The following is a 16,565-nucleotide window of genomic DNA, read 5'->3' as shown; positions in this document are numbered from 1 at the left end:
AGCCAGCAGAGGGTACCATTAACCTAACTATAACAGGAGCTAGAGGCTTGAAACCGTCAATTGCTCTTCATTCCTATAACACAACAGACGTGAATGAAATGTAGTTTCCCATGTTAGCAAGATAGAGTATTGCACGGGCATACAATGAATGGCATTAGTGCACCAGAAACTGGAAGTGATTTTGTGCCCTTGCTAATGATAGAAATCAACGGAGGGAAAAGGAGGTTATAAGTGGTAAAATAAAGTCCCTAGTAGCTTGTCCTGATCTATTTCAGGAGCATCTGCCCTATTTAGCGCTCTCGGCACAACACCTCCCTTTGTCGTAGAACCTGATCTTGCACGGAGTGGGATGAGGAAGGTCCTCCAGGCCATCCTTAATTCCAGGGACACTATTGCCATGGACCTAAAAGGTGGCACCTACTCAGTCTAGTCTTTAAATTCCAATGGATCGCTAAGGTTCGGTCTATACTGCAGCTGAGAGGGAGCTTCCTGGCCCAGGTAGAGGGACTTGCCCCACGAGGGCTCAAGCTCTAGTGTGAAAAATAGCCGTGTGGACATTGCAGCTCTGTCGGATACTCAGCCTAGCCCCTCGATCTCCAACGTAGGGCGTTGGGTGGGCTGAAGAGCCTGAGCTGCCGCCTGAGCCACAACATCCACATTGCTACGTTGAGTGTTGCAACCCAAGTCTGTCCACCTGGCATGGGAAGTTGGCTCCCAGCTGCAGTGTAGACACACCCTAGGTGGGGATTAGCAGAGACTCGCTGTACTTCCTCTTGGCATTCATCCACCTATTCACACCACACCGGCAGCATACTTGCTTTGTGGAAGGGGAAGAAGGTCCACCCTAACTCTACATATCTTCTTCCTTGGACGTTAACCAGGAACGTTCTAATTCAGTGAAACAGAAACAAGGAACTCTCCCTCATGCCAAATGTGGCTTCAGGCTTCATGTGTTTAAAAGACTCTTAAAACTCATGTTTCCTTTTTGTACAAAAAAGCAGCTTGTCTTGCTGAATTGATCTAAAATAGTGAGCAATATAATTGCACTCAGGTCATTATAGTGGGACAAGTTGATGGCTCAGGGGGTGATCGCGGTAGTAGATGACTACCTTGCTCCACAGGAGGATTTCTTCTCATGCCTTGATCCTTACATGGTTAGGAGGGGCAACTGCTTTAAAAACAAACAAAAAACCTTTTCCAGGAGGTGGCTATTGTATTTTTTTTAATTACTGTGGCCAACAATGCAATTTAATTACAGTGATGTGTATCCCCTCTATTCTCCCCCCCCATCCCATCCCCTTAAAATTCTTCTCCACAAATTCCCACATGGCTCAGGCCAGTCCTGGAGTAAATTTGACCGCTTTGTGGGTCTGTACAAGAGGTCTCGAATGCATCAAGAATTTGGCCTTAGCCTCTGTCTACAGCAGGAGCAGCCGTGTCAGTTTAATGTACACAGACAAAGTTGCTGTAAGCTACAGTGTGCACTGGTGTGGCTCACCCAGCCTTGAAATTGGGCTAAGTTGTACCAGGAGCAAATCATGGCTTTGCCGGTCTACAATTAGGACTTTTTCACCAACATAGCTGCCCTGGTGGCTGAAATCAGGCCACACTTCCCATGTGGACAAATCCTTAGGTTATAAGGGAGTGGAGAATTCTCAGTAAATGCTAATAGCTTCCTCCCTGTCCCCCAGAGGTAGGGAGGGATGAGATTGGGTTGGGGGGCTTTTTGTCCATTTAAAAAAAAGTAAACTACAAAACTGTTGAAGCCAGAACCACTGGGATTGGCAGGACTTTATTCTTTATAGATCCATGGCGGAAGGAAGAAGTTCCCAGCTGTTCAACTCTGATGCTCAAAGGATCCTGAAGGGTTCCTGTTGGACTTGATCATCTCAGCCAAGCCTGTCCCCTCCATGGGTCAGCAAGGCCAGGCCATGGACTAACGGTTCATCAGGACACTCACAAACTGAAAACAAACCTAGAGGCCATTCATCAATGTACATTCATTGTGTAAAAAAACTGAAGTGGAATGGATTTCATTATCCTAGCGTTTCCTCTGCTACAGATCCAGACCAAGGATGGCTTCATTTCTTGCAGCGCCTTTGATTGCTGGGTGCAAAAGGTTTATCAAGCTTGTAGATCTTCCTCACTTACGCAGGCCTGGGGGGACGGGAGGGGGAAATCTATCAACTCAGAAGGCAAAGGTGAAATTTTCTGCATAAGACAGTTTAAACAGTATTGAATCAGTAAGAGCAAAATACCTTTTGTCCTCCAGTAGTGCACCCTATATACATGTGTTCTGCAGGACAGTTGAATGCACACTGGATGGGCCATCTATGAAACTTGCAAGCTTTAAAAATCAACTATGTATCTCCACCACTAGGGGCCAGATTTTAAGAGAGATTTAGACACGTAGTGACACCTAATGGGATTTTCAAAAGCACTTCGGCACCTAACTCCTAGTGTGGGGCATTAGGCTCCTAAGCACTTTTAAAAATCCCACTCCCTGGCTATGTGCATCTTTAGGTGCCTAAATACTTTTGAAAATCTGGCCCTAGGACTTGGCATGCTCTGCTAGCAAAGCTGGAGGAACATGAAAACTCTAGTATTACTCTTTCTGGAGCTAGGCTCTTACAAGCTCACCTGACAACTTAATGTCGTGAAATGCCCCACAGTTGTGAAATGTTAAGGTTACATTGGTACAGCAAGGGGGGGAAAAAACTGTGTGTGTGTCTATATATATATATATATATATATATGGTAGAAAATGCAATAATTAAGCCAGATGAAACCTCTGTAATTCACTAAACTCACTGTAGAGGCAACAACCAGCAGCTGTGGTACAATGATTTTTTTAAAAAATCAGTAGACAATTCCTAACTTGACTTTTTGAATGCTTCAGACCAGAGCTGAGGATGATTGCACTCCCGGTGGATCCCAGTATGGTAAAGGGCGCTAAGAGCTGCTCGCCTGATGTGTCCAGATCTACTTCCACAATGCACTTAAACTAAAGATAGGCCTGAACCAAAGTGGTGGATCCAAATACTCCTGGCAGCACTTATATATTTTGGGGTTTTTTAGAAGTTGGATCCGAGTTTGTACCTTGGGCCTATCTCTAATATAAAATGGCCTCTAGGTTGTGATGACTGCCTTTTTTTATGTAGCTGTGATAAGGCAGAACTGCTCATGTGTCTATCAGGTACTAGGTGACCTAGTACAGTGCTGCCTTAACTCAGGGAGTACACCTGCATGTCATGGGTTCTATTCCCATTAGCCAGTCCTCAAATGCTGCACGTGGGTGTCAGTGTTCGTGTGGCCATGCTCAATATTTGAGAACTGTCTGAAGCACAGTGGGATTGGTTAGAAAGCATTAAGGAGTGGTGACCCAGAGATGGGTAGAGCACTTCTGTCCCTCCAGCTGTGAAAGGACAGGCTGCCTCACTCACAGGCAACCAGCTGCTGCCCAACTGCCATGCTTACATTGCAGGGACTGCTCCAGTGTTTGATATGAAGACAGTAACGTTTAGCAACAAAACAGCTGACAAATACAGAAACCTAATGTATTTATTTTTTTTATGCTGCAGTAACGGTCAGTAAAACTGGGCTAGATGCTCACAATTGAAACCCAAAAGCTGGTGGAAATGTGCAGTTGTAACAGAACCAGAGTAGGTTTGTAGATAGGTTCTCCAGCACTTGTGAACCTCTGGTGGAAACCCAGGGCTAGTTCCAGGCCCCTGTGGGAGCAGTTTCTAGCATCAAAATGATGTGAAATAAGTTGGAGACAGTTTTGATGGAAAATGAGGTGCTCAAGCACAGTTCCACTTCGAGATCTTTTCACAAACTCAAAGGATAAGGATGGTCTCTCTCGAACAAACAAAAATGGACTGGCTCTGACACAACAGGTTTGAAGTGATGGCAATGGGTCCTGATGGGTCTAAAGCTCCACGTGTCTGAGAGGGCAGCATTGCTACTTGAGTTCTTAATGGTATTAAGTGTGCATTAGCATTAGTCATAGACGCTTGTTCAACATCATCACAAGAGCACTCTGCATGCTCCACAGGGCAAGAATTGTTTCAGGTTACAGACCTTGTTGAGTAGTAGTTTTAAGTACTGTAAAATGGCCCTGAGCTGACACCCAGTGTGGAGCAGCCTCTCCACACAAACCCCAAAGAAGACAGTGTCGCAAAGAGACTTGGCCTGAATTTCAGCATAGCTAATGAAGGATAAAACTGTTGGGCCTTCTATCCCTCATTCATGAAAACTTATTAGGCTGGGAATGCTCTCTGACCTAGCCTGGGGAGAGGGTTGCTCTTAGTTTTCAATAACTCCTTTGTTATCCTGCTCTTTAATATTTTGACCCAGATGCTCATGCACTGAACATCCTCCAGTCCTAACTTACTTTGTATCCCCATTCCTTAAAATATTAGTATTAAAGTTAACCATTAGTGCAGTCCTTTGATGGGCAAGTAGCAATTAGATTGATTAAGGGCAACTAACTTTCACGGTAAACCTTCACAATTTTTTTCCTACACTCCGTTGCATTCAAAAGCAGTTTAATACAAAACACCCCCCAAAATAATCCTTACGGCCAGTACAGATTGAAATAGAAATAATTGTAACCTGCATGTATTTATAAAGACTTGTTGCTGTGTATGTGTGGCAAAGGAGTGCTAATTAAACATATTTAAATATTGCAATTGTAAGCAACAATGCAGCATGCCAGTGGGGTTTTTAAGCAGAGAACTAACAAACAGCTAGTGGTTGTTTGTAAGAGTGTTCTCTGTTAATTGGAAGCCTACAATCACAATTCAAAGCAGCTCAATCTATTTATTTTATCCAAGAGAAGGTTAAAAGAGGACTTGATCAAGGTCTACGGGTATCTACCTGGGGAAGAGATTGTATAGTAGGTAGCTCTTTAACATAGCGAAGACATAATGAAATCCAATGATTGGAAGTTGAAGCTAGACCAATTCAGACTAGAAATGAGGGACACATTTTTAACAAAGAGGGCAATTAATCATTGGAGCAAGTTACCTAGGGTCATGATGGATTCTCCATCGTTTGAAGTTTTTAAATCAAGGCTTGGGGTCCTTTTCTAAAAGACACGCTACAGCTTAAAAAGACACTACAGGCTTGATGCAGAATTCAGTGGGTGAGGTTCTCTGGCCTGTGTTGTGTAAGATAAGCTAATGGTCCCTTCTGGCCTTAAGAGTCTGAGAATTCATTAGCATATTCAAGGAGGTGGGGAAGAGAGAGGAGACAACAGAAAACAGGCTCCGAGAAAGGGAGCATTGGGAGAATAGAATGGTATGTGAGCCCATCGGGAAAAGGACAGGTACATTACAGAACTATTATAAAGATATGGCTCTCCCAGGAAAAGAACCCAATAATGAGGCCCAGGATCCTATTGCTCCCAGATTACAGGATGCTCTGGCATCAATATATAGAAATTGTTCATTCTTTGTGTCCAGCTCCTTCTGCTCCTCCTCCTGCTAGGCGTGTGTGGAGGAGGGGTAAGAGCCCAGACTGGTAGTAAGCAAAAGTCATTATGATCTGGTGGCTTTTGTGAAATATATGGGTGCTATCCAGTGCTTGGTAGCTAACTGCACACCCCAAATTAAACAGTACAGTACCACCGGGTACAGTCTCAGCCGGAGGATCATGGATTGGAAATTGAATGAAGACTGTGGGGTTTTGTAAGGAAACTTACACTGACACTCTCCATGCTGCTCCAGCTTGTGAAAGAAGCTGACGCTGATAAGTGAAGTCTTATAGCCACATAACATACAACTATTTTTAAGAGAAAAGCAACCTAATCTTTTTTTTTTTTTTTTTTTTTTTTTCAAAAGTGCAGTTTTTCTCCACTGCACCAGGTCAGTAAATCAAGGAGCTGCCCAGGAACCCTGCAGCTTCCACAGACGCAGGAAAATCCCATCCCACAATGACAAAGTGAGAGGGAAAAATCGATATTTAATCTCCAGCCCCGTCCCTCCTAATAAGGCCACTAAGCCCCTCAGTTATGAGAAACTGAACTTCTTTTCAAAACTCACCTGTTCGCCTGCAGTGACATAGTGCGTTTGAGTGTGCCTGTGCATATGCATTTTGGGAGTATTTGCCCAGATCTATTTTAAGGTCAATTTCCTCCTTTCAGCCCCACCTCTCCCCCACCTTTTGCTTTTTGGGAGAATTCTGCTATAGCATCAAACTTAAAATCATCCTCCCTTAAGAGATTCCGCACACTCAGGTGCTCTCCTGAAGAGTCCATGCCGAGAGTAACAGAAATTCAATGTCTATAGTTGCTAAGCACAGATAATACTAGCCTTTAAATGTAAGTATCTAATTAAGAAGCAGCTCTCAAGTGGACCACACAATAGCTCTTGTGCAATGAATAACAAAATGGGGATTATCAGAGGGCAGGAGTTAGAATTCAGTGACGGATCTATCAGGGCCGGCTCTAGGCACCAGCGTTCCAAGCATGTGCTTGGGGTGGCACTTTTCAAGGGGCGGCATTTTGGCCCTTTGGGGGTGGCACTCCGTTTTTTTTTTGTTTTCGTTTTTTTTGTTTCGGCAGCAGCACTCCAGCTTTTTTTTTTTTTTGCTTAGGGCGGCAAAAAACCTGGAGCCGGCCCTGGGATCTATAGGAGGAGGGGGACAGTTGTGAAGTGACTGCCTTTCACCTGAGCTCTACTACAAGGACTGTCTGTATAAACCACTGTTTCCATGGGAAACAGAATTCCAGCAAAATGAACTCATAAAGCCAAACCTGTATGATCCTGCATGTAAACCATAAAACACCCAAACATGGGGGAAATGCCCACTTTCCACTGCACAGGGTGGCTGAGAAGTGGAGAATCTATACAGGGAGACCATGCCAGCCTCTGCATGTCATGGAGCCAAGTCTTTAGGTGGTCACTCCATGGGAGAGCAGAGGGCTTGTGGGAGGGGCACTGGCAAAGGCCTCGACTGGAACTGCACCGATGTAATAGACTAAAACTCTGTGTTACGATTGGCTGGGTGCAGAGCTGCGATGTAGTTTTAATAGCTGGGCAAGGGAGGGGAGGATTCTCTACCACCCTTCCCCAGCATGCACACAGTTACCTTGCACAAGGCTCTCTTACCGCATCTTAGCACCAGGGACTAGAATTTACTCCATCGTGAGAGGCCGTAACGATGCCATGTTTGAAACCAAGGATGGCCGCACTAGCATTCACAGCTTGAGCCCAACCACACCCTGAGGTTGAAAGGAATTGACTTCACCTCTCCCAGTGATCTGCCCCTGTCAAGTGTCAAACCCTGACAAGGGAACACCTGCTAGAGAAATCCGCCGATTAGAGAGTCAACAGAGCAACCTTGAGCCACTGAGCTGAGAGGCACCACATGCTTCTTAGCACGGTAGCCAATACTTACAGGTACGTCTGCTTGCACAAAAGGTTGGTGGGTTTTTCATTGACATGGTAGAGAGGAAATGGATCAAATCCACCAATGAAATCAACTGAAAGAAATCAAAACCCAAATAATAATAAATAAATAAATAAATAAAACATGGCAGGGATGGCGACAGGAAAGCTGGTGCATGGCATGACTTAACAGAAAACGGTGCAAAGAACAGAAAGATGATTACCAACAGCCCTTCGTTTGGCACTTATCTATGTACAGGGGACCTAATACAGACTGGCTATAAAGACCACTCAACCTAGACCTCTTGGGAAAGGAAACTGTTCCGTGTGTGAACTCCAGAATTTTCAAACATGGGGGTGGGGAACACCTGAGTCACCCCTCCCCACTTCAAATCATCATCACGTTGTGTCACAGCGCATCAGCCATGAGTGGACAAAGCAGACAGTGGCCTTTCAGAAATGTGCTAACAGAAAGACTCTGAGCGATGATAAGGGAGTGGATGTCTGCATGAAAGCAGGTAGCAAGCAGTATCTCTGAAGGTTGTCTCCCCACGGGCGATTTGTTTGCTTGTAAGAAAACAAGACAGTGACAGCAGCAACTGGTTTATTATAAACCACCCTAGTGCCCACGAACTTGATGGTTTTCAGATTTCTTCAATTTGATTTCTTTTAAATCCATAAAAATATTTAAAATGCTTCCTTTTCCCAATGCTCAAATAATGACAATGGAACTGGTCAAAGGACTTTTTATGACACAATTTCCCCGCTGCCCATTATCAGAGTTTTCCAGATGACCTGACTGGGAAAATTTCTCAGGGTTCTTCTAAAATTAATCATATTTTTAGACTCTGTGGCTCCAACAATATATTTAAAGATTAAGGTTGGGATTTTCAAAGGAAAATATGGGAGTTAAATTTCAGTGGGGCTTGGTTATCTAACTCTCTTGGGCTCCTTTGACAATTCTACCTAGAACATTTTGTAGATGTTCAACTTAAGGAAGAATCTCAGAGAATGCCAGACTGGATCAGACATGCTCCACCCAGTCCAAGTATCTGATCTTCTACAGCGACTATAATACCAAGTAGTATAGGAACTTATGGAATAGTCTCTCCATAGGGAAAGTTTCTTCTTAAATCCCATCAGTTAGAATGTGGTTTACGCCCTGAAATAAGAAAGTTTATATCCCTTCCAAACATATTTTTTAAAAATATAACTCTGGATATTCTCATTAACCATATAACCATTCCATTTTTCTTTCCTGAAGGTGGCACTGTTCTTTTAAGCTTCTGTTACATATTTTTAAGGTTGTTGGTAATTAAATATTTTGTCAACACACAACCTAAAATAGAAAGAGAAGCATGAAAAACATTACAAAAATGTTTAAAAATATTTAGAAATTGAATTCCCCACCAGCCACCCAAATCTTTTTTCTGACAGACAGCAGGACACTGCTGTTGTGACATTGGAATGACTAGAACATAGGTAACATTTTCAAAAACACATAAGCAACATAGGACCCTAATCCCAATGACTTTCAATGATACGTAGGTTCCTAGGGCCAGATTTTAAAGGAATTCAGATGCCTAACTCTCACTGATTTCAAAATACCTTTAAAAAACTGGCCTCTCCCTGCCTAAGTCACTTTTGAAAAATAAGATGTAGGCACTCAAGTCAGTTAGGTGCTTTTCAAAATGTTCCCTGATAACTTCAAAAATAAAAATTGGCCAAGATTTTCGAAAGTGATTTTCTAAAGTTTTGGTTGCCTCTGTTTTTGTATATCCAACACCAGAGATATTAAAAAGGCCTGTCTTTCTGAAAATGCCTATCACTTGCTCCCTGAAAATAAGTTTTCTCAAGTTTGGCATCTAACAACTGAGGCACTCAAAATCCTAATCATTTTATAAAATCCTGATAATAATTCACAGGTGATACCATCCATAGATTGCACATCTAAAACACTCTTGCCCACAATCCAGGGTTAGTGGATCCCATTGCTGTTTTTTCTCATGAAAATCACGTTAGCACTGGCCTCCTGATTAATGTGTCTCAGCACTCATAATTACTTCATGCTGCACATCAAAGGAACATTTAAAAGAAACCACAAATGGAAGCGAAAATTAAAACGCAGTTCAAATTTGTTCAGGTCACTGGAAGGATCTACTGCTGTGACTGTGAAATATTGATGGTGTGTCATTGTTAATTATTCAAGCTGGCATTTCAACTCTGAGCCTGAGAAACTGGGATGGAGCAGAATTTTAAAAATTCTGAAATTAACAGCAGTATGTTTCTAAATAATTCATTCTACTTGTAATGGCTTCTGGTGATGAAACCATTGTATTTAAACCATGTTTTTAAAAATAGTATTTAAAGTAACATTGAATCTAAAGCCCTTTGGGTAAAACATACAGATGACATTCTTAGTGAGAGAGGGGAAAAGATGATGTTTTTTCATTAGTTGTAATACAGGCCTTTGTTAAACAGCTAGCTAGCTCTAAGCAAGTAATCAGTAAAGCCACTGTGGTCGATACAGCCACAGAGAGAAATAGAGAGGACAAGCCAGACTAGTAGTATGTCTCATTAAACCCATTTGAAATAAACTTTCTCACTTACCTTCTAACATCTAATTCAAACCCATTATTTTTCAGCAAACATCCTTGGCAGAGAATCTTTATACGATAAAGCTTCTCACATTAATGTGAAGGGCTAGAAGCCTCAAAGAAGGAACACTGGTATATAAAGCCTTTGGGTCAGATCCTCAGTTGAAGTAAATTGGTGTAAGTCCATTGATTTGAACAGAACTATGCTGACTCACACCAGCTGAGGATCTAACCCAAAGAAACACACTTCTAAAGAGCAACAGAGGGTCCTGTGACACCTTTAAGACTAACAGAAGTATTGGGAGCATAAGCTTTCGTGGGTAAGATGCATCTGAAGAAGTGAGGTTCTTACCCATGAAAGCTTATGCTCCCAATACTTCTGTTAGTCTTAAAGGTGCCACAGGACCCTCTGTTGCTTTTTACAGATTCAGACTAACATGGCTACCCCTCTGATACTTGACTTCTAAAGAGAACATCCTATATTGCTATTTAGAATCAATGGACCCAATCTTTGTGCGCCTAAAATCGTGTGGTTCAATGGGAGTTTTGGAAATGCAGGAAAAGGCTACATGTAGGTGGGTAAATCCAGCTGACCTGATAATCAAAGTGGCTTTCCTTTGGCTCTCTGCTTTCCTTTGGCACTGTAAAATTGAACCCTAAGTACCTAAGAGAATTGCAGATCAAGCATAAGGAGAATTAGTTCATTCATCTTCTCTACAGTCCAGGTACAGGACCATCTCTGTTTTGCAAGTTAAATGCTCAGTTCAGTTATTTGGCAATATTCTTGCCCTCTATTTTATCCTGAGCTTATATCATGAAGTGCCTTCCTGCTCAGTTGAACATACTGGACCTGATTCTCCATTCACTTACAATCAAGTTTACACTGTTGATACTCCACTGATCTCAATGGCATTATTCCTAACCAACACCAGTGTAAAAGGCGAATCAGCTCCCCTGTTTCTGTCTCTAATACCCAGACACGATCAGTGGACAAAGCCAAACCTTTGTGCTAAAATAATCAGAGAAGACGATATGGGAGTTCAAGACAGAGGAAAGGATCTCACGGTAAATTTGTCCTTGTCAGGCAGATGTTGCAGTGATGCCATTTATGTGGTGAGATGGAAAGATTGATAAGAAAATGTCACCTCACTTCCCCTGACTTTCCTCCCTCTTCATTCACTGGCTGAAGGCCTATAGCACTAGCTCACAAGACAACATCCTTGAGAGAGAGAGAGAGTGGTTTTTTTACAAAAACGGTTGCCCAGGAATTTGTTGATGAATACTTACAGCTGTCTTCTTCTTCTGTAAAAACACTGACAACGTAACAGGCATAGACAAAGCCCACCAGCTGGAAAACAGAGAGAAGAAATCATTCAGCACTTTTACAGCCAGACTTCAGCAGCCACCACTGGAATGGTGAAACCAAGTAAAATTTGCAGTAAGGTATGCAGTGCAGGAGTCAGACTGTGGTGGCCTATTTCTCCCTAAATTCTTTCCAAAAAAATCACAAGCACCACTCACAATCCCAGAGCAGCAGGATACTTCTGCTAACATAATCAGTACTGAAATTACAGTTTAAATGGCAACATTGAATCTGTGTTATCACTGAACTTCAGAGTTAACACCTGACTGAGATGAGTCATTCACACCTTATGTTCACCCCACCCTGAGAGCTATTGTTTCAGGTTCTCTGTTTGCAGACAGCACTGCTTAGGTCACATTTAGGTTTTCTTCCCCATAAGGACTGGAAATATTTCTTTTTGATGCCGATGCCAGAGAAGTACTGGTACAATCAGGGCCGGCTCTGGCTTTTTTGCCGCCCCAGGCAAAAAAGCCTCCCACCCCCCGGCGGGGAGTGCGGCAGGGGAGGGCACTGAGCGCTGGGAGGAGGGCAGAGAGCCCGGCCAGAGCGCCGGGCCCGGCCGCAGCCCTGCTCTCCCCGTCTGGCCGGAGCGCTGGGAGGAGGGCGGTGAGCCCAGCCGTGGCCCCGCTCTCCCCGGGTGAGCGCCGCCCCAAGCACATGCTTGGAGGGCTGGTGCCTGGAGCCGGCCCTGGGTACAATGTGCCAGACAGTATCCACTTCATACAACCCCTTGTACAATAGCAGTCAAATAGACACATGGAAGAATACGGATTTCACTACTGAACAGGATGCAAGGGGAGGAGAACTCATTGGCTAAATCATCCTATAGATATGGTCAAGCCTTTAGGGGGTAAGTTAAGAGATAACTACCTTGGTATTATCCATCAAGAGAATGGGACCAAGTTCTGTTTTGCTTTCATAGAAGATCAAGGTTGGAAGGGACCTCAGGAGGTCATCTAGTCCAATCCCCTGCTCAAAGCAGGACCAATCCCCAGACAGATTTTTGCCCCAGATCACTAAATGGCCCCCTCAGGGATTGAACTCATAACTCTGGGTTTAGCAGGCCAATGCTCAAACCACTGGGCTATCCCTCCCCCCCCTTTGTAGATAGAGGAGATGGACAATTACTTTTGAAACGGGAATACTTTGGCTGTTTAATGTAGTGACACTGAACTCTCTTAGACTTGGAAATGGAGAAATGATTGGAAGGAACAGTGAGGAAACTTAGGGCAAGATGCAGAGTCAGACTCCATGTCCATACAAGGGAGTAAGAAGAAACCCCACACTTCTTAAAGCCCTGCTGGGGCTCCCAGACCTTGGGTCCAGTGCATAGCAGAATATGGGGTTGTTTTCTCTCTCCCAGAAGCAGGTTGGGTGGGAAATGGGCAAGATCTTGACTCCATCTCCTCTACTCACTGGCCAGATGAGCTGAACCAGTGGGTGGTGCTTCATAATTCATGGGGTAGTATAGGCCAGCTTTAAATTACTATCTCCTGTGAGGAAGCAGGGAAGGAAGAATGACTCAGTGGGGTGTCTCTGGAGTCACGATGCCTCCTGAAGCTGCTCCTGACTTGGTGCTGTTTACACATTGCTCATTGCCCAGAGTCAGGCCTAAAGTAAGAAAACAGACTTGAAATTTCAAAACTAAAGTGGACCATCACCTCAGAACCTCAAAACAATTTTAAAAAACTCACACAGAGGCTCACCACTTTGGGGACATTCATAGAAGCTCTAAAATGTGCCAGACCCTGTTGTCCTCATGTTCAGCAGCAAGGAAATACCCAGCTTGAGTACGCAAGGAAGAATCTGGCCCTAACAGAATGATCCTGGTTCAGCAGATTTGTATTTTGCTCTGTTTTCTGTTGATCAAATATCTCCTCCGCGCCTACTATTGTGTCCTTACATAACACTCCAGTTAGCAAGATCTTGGTTGACACTAACCACATTATTAAAGTTATTGTGAGCCACAATGATTTGTTTTCCACCGTGAACTCAATGCTCTTTAACAAGAGTTAGAATGTGGCAAACAATGGCTCACTCCAAGGGAAGACAGAATGATGCATGGAAGGACTCAGAAAGTGGAGTCCATTCATTTTTAATATGACAGAAAAATACATCACACCAGAAAACAAAGGCAGAATAATGAGATTTCTATTGAGGGATTATAAGACTTGCTTGTGTGCTGCAGCTCTCTGAAGACAAGAAACACCTTAGCTGGAGGAAACTAAGTAATTATTTTTACAGCCCCACCAAACCTTCTATTTCTTTTAAACTTCCTATTAAAAGTTAAAAGCAACAACAGAACCATCAGTTTGCTCTCTTGAGCCTTGTCTCGTTCCAGGGAGGTACAGTCCAGCACTGCCGTGATGGAGAGACCGCTTTCATCACTCACTTATTTTCTTGCTGCGTCGTTTCCAAGAGAGGGCTACTTTACCCCTTAGTCTCCATTAACTACAGTTTACTTAACTCAGAAAAGAAGCCAACCAGTTGCAATGGCAATCATAAAACCACACGACATACAAAACTAATTATGCCCGGGGAGCTTTCAGAGAGTTATCTGTTTAAGTGGCACCACTGCTCTCTACAGGCATATGAGAGAAGAAGAATGAATAAGAGTTTTCTTCTAATTGCTTTTCTTTGTTTGTATTATGTTAACAGGGAAAAAAGACGTATCTTTTTTTGGTTTTGGGGTGTTTGCTTTGTTTTGCTTGTTTAAATTTACGTTTGTTGAAGGAGAGAAATGTACCTGGAACTGACCATGGTGCTGAACAAAGGCAGCAAGCCATACTCCTTTATTAAATTAGGCAATATGTATGGCTATTAAATAAGGGACAAATAAAAGCTATTTGTGCGACTACACTCCAAATGGCTTATGAGCATTTCTCCATGCAAGACTCTCCCATTGGTCCCTCTAGTGTGTCACTGGTCCATGCTTTTCAATTTGGGGTGACTGCAGTCAGAGTGCTGGCACCATCTTATGGATAGGATCTGTTGATCAATCCCTAGAAGGGAGAATTCAGGTGTGATTAAGGTGCAGATTCTCCTTTGTTACTTCTCCTCAAAGGTCCTTTACCTCTTCTCGGGCTGAACTTCAGTGAATTATCCAGGAGCTAAGATTCTAAAGTGTCTAAGCAAAGCAAACATTTATAAGTAAATTAAGAGATCATCAAATTAAAGATAAATACTTTGAAGAAACCTATTTAGATTCATTGAAATAGCTCCTTTTACAAAAAATATGCTCTTATCTTTAGCATGCTATGTCTGTTAATTTCTCATGTCTTCCCTCTTTCATTCCAGCATCTCTGATCTCCAGTTCTAGGCATAGTGACCTACAATCTGTTGTCCACGGAGGATCTAAAGAGAACTGGAATGATAGGAAGTAGGGCCAGTTAATGTCAGGATGACAAAATGTCCCACTGTTTTCTGGTTTTCACCAACATCCATTGTTCGCTTGATCTGTGAGACTTAAAGTTGAACATCACAATACAATTGGGCAAGGACAGGTATTTAAAATTTAATCACCGTTATAAAGATAAGCATATTTGATGCAAATTTTTATAACTTCCTGTGTCTTTGAAATGATGGTAAGAACCTGGAGACTTCTATTTATTAATTTCTTAGTATGTTAGAGGTGAGTTTTGGCTTTTGGTTACAGCAGCGAGCCAGGACCCCTGGGTTTTATTCCTTGATGTAACATTGACTCACTGTGTGGCTGTGGACAATCACAGTTGGTGTAAGTTTATCAATCTGTAGAATGTACATAATAAGTAAGTCACATATGTCACATGATTACCTGGAGTCAAATTAAAACCATCTATTTCACATGAGTGATGTGAGACTTGACTAATAGATGTATGATGCTCTTTGAAATCCCATAATAAGAGGTAATTATGAGGCATTATTATTTAGGACCTGATTTTTCAAAGCACAAAAAGTCTAGGACTGCATGCACAAGTGTGTGAGCATTTCTAATCTGCACATGCTATTACCATCTCTATGTCTACACATGGAGCTAGGGGTACAATTCCTAGCTCACACAGACATGCTCATGCTAGCTGGTATTGAGCTACTGTGCTAAAAATATGGTGTAGCCACAAGTGCATGGGCAGTGGCAAACAGCAGCATGGACTAGCTATGCTGAGTACATACCCATGGGGTTCAGGCACATTTGTACCTGGGGTCGCTAGCCCATATCATCGCTTGCTGTGTACCATGGCTACACGACTATTTTTAGTGTGTTAGCTCAGTGAGAGCTAGCATGAGTATATCTACATGAACTGGGAATCCCACCCCTACTTCATATTGTATGCCTGTGTGTGCAAATTTGACTTTTGATAGAGGTCTCTCTGGCTGTTTGCACACACAGAACTCTGATGTGTGTGCATTCATGTAATTCCAGGTTCAGATTCAGAGTACAAATACACACACACACAAACCCCCATACAGGGCCTGACCTTAGTGGGCTTTGAAAATCCTGCCTTTAGTATTTTATAGGGATCAGTATAAAATAATAATGATAAAGCCAACTCATTAGACATTCACTAAAACATCCAGGAATGGATATTGCATATCTACTGCTTATCCTGATTCACAGGAGATTCCAGCTAGGCCTTCTTGTATCCTCATACATTGCCATCATAGAATCACAGGACTGGAAGGGACCTTGAGAGGTCATCTAGTCCAGTCTCCTGTACTCATGGCAGGACTAAGTATTATCTAGACCATCCCTGACAGGTGTTTGTCCAACCTGCTCTTAAAAATCTCCAATGATGGAGATTCCACAACCTCCCTAGGCAATTTAGTCCAGTGCTTAACCACCTTGACAGGAAGTTTTTCCTACTGTTCAGCCTAACCCTCCCATGCTGCAATTTAAGCCCATTGCTTCTTGTCCTATCCTCAGAGGTTAAGAAGAACAAATTTTCTCCTGTCTCCTTGTAACCACCTTTTATGTTCTAAAACGGTTATCATGTCCCCCCTCAGTCTTCTCTTGTCATGGTCTTGTCCAACTGTGAATTTTGGATTAACAGTCATGCCAAACTTGGTTCCTAATGGTGCGTACTCCATATAATACACAGATAAACCTGATCTTAAGTTGTTACTTCTGTCATCTGTGTCAGAGAGGTCCAGGGCAGCATTAAGAACGAGAATGAATTATCTCGCACCATAAAGGTAGAATTCACATAAATGCTTATATCAGTCATGCCACTAGGG

At 42.8% G+C, this 16,565-nt stretch overlaps 1 protein-coding gene across 2 annotated transcripts in view; it reads right to left on the bottom strand.

Annotated features, from left to right (window-relative positions):
* Positions 1–1,760: 1,760 nt before the first annotated feature.
* Positions 1,761–16,565, bottom strand: part of NKAIN4 (sodium/potassium transporting ATPase interacting 4) — an 84,269-nt gene continuing 69,464 nt past the window's right edge. Inside the window, exons 5-7 of one of the 2 annotated variants that reach the window (XM_054044905.1) lie at positions 11,279–11,339; positions 7,405–7,489; positions 1,761–2,157 (exon numbers count right to left, since the gene is read on the bottom strand). In XM_054044905.1, the coding sequence (XP_053900880.1) occupies positions 2,148–2,157; positions 7,405–7,489; positions 11,279–11,339 (156 nt within the window). In that variant the 3' untranslated portion in view covers positions 1,761–2,147. The remainder of the gene's footprint in view (positions 2,158–7,404; positions 7,490–11,278; positions 11,340–16,565) is intronic. The other variant, XM_054044906.1, reaches the window with a different exon arrangement.

Source organism: Malaclemys terrapin, chromosome 12, assembly GCF_027887155.1.
Source record: "Malaclemys terrapin pileata isolate rMalTer1 chromosome 12, rMalTer1.hap1, whole genome shotgun sequence".
Lineage (NCBI taxonomy): Eukaryota > Metazoa > Chordata > Testudines > Emydidae > Malaclemys > Malaclemys terrapin.
This window is presented reverse-complemented; position numbering and strand designations above follow the sequence as displayed.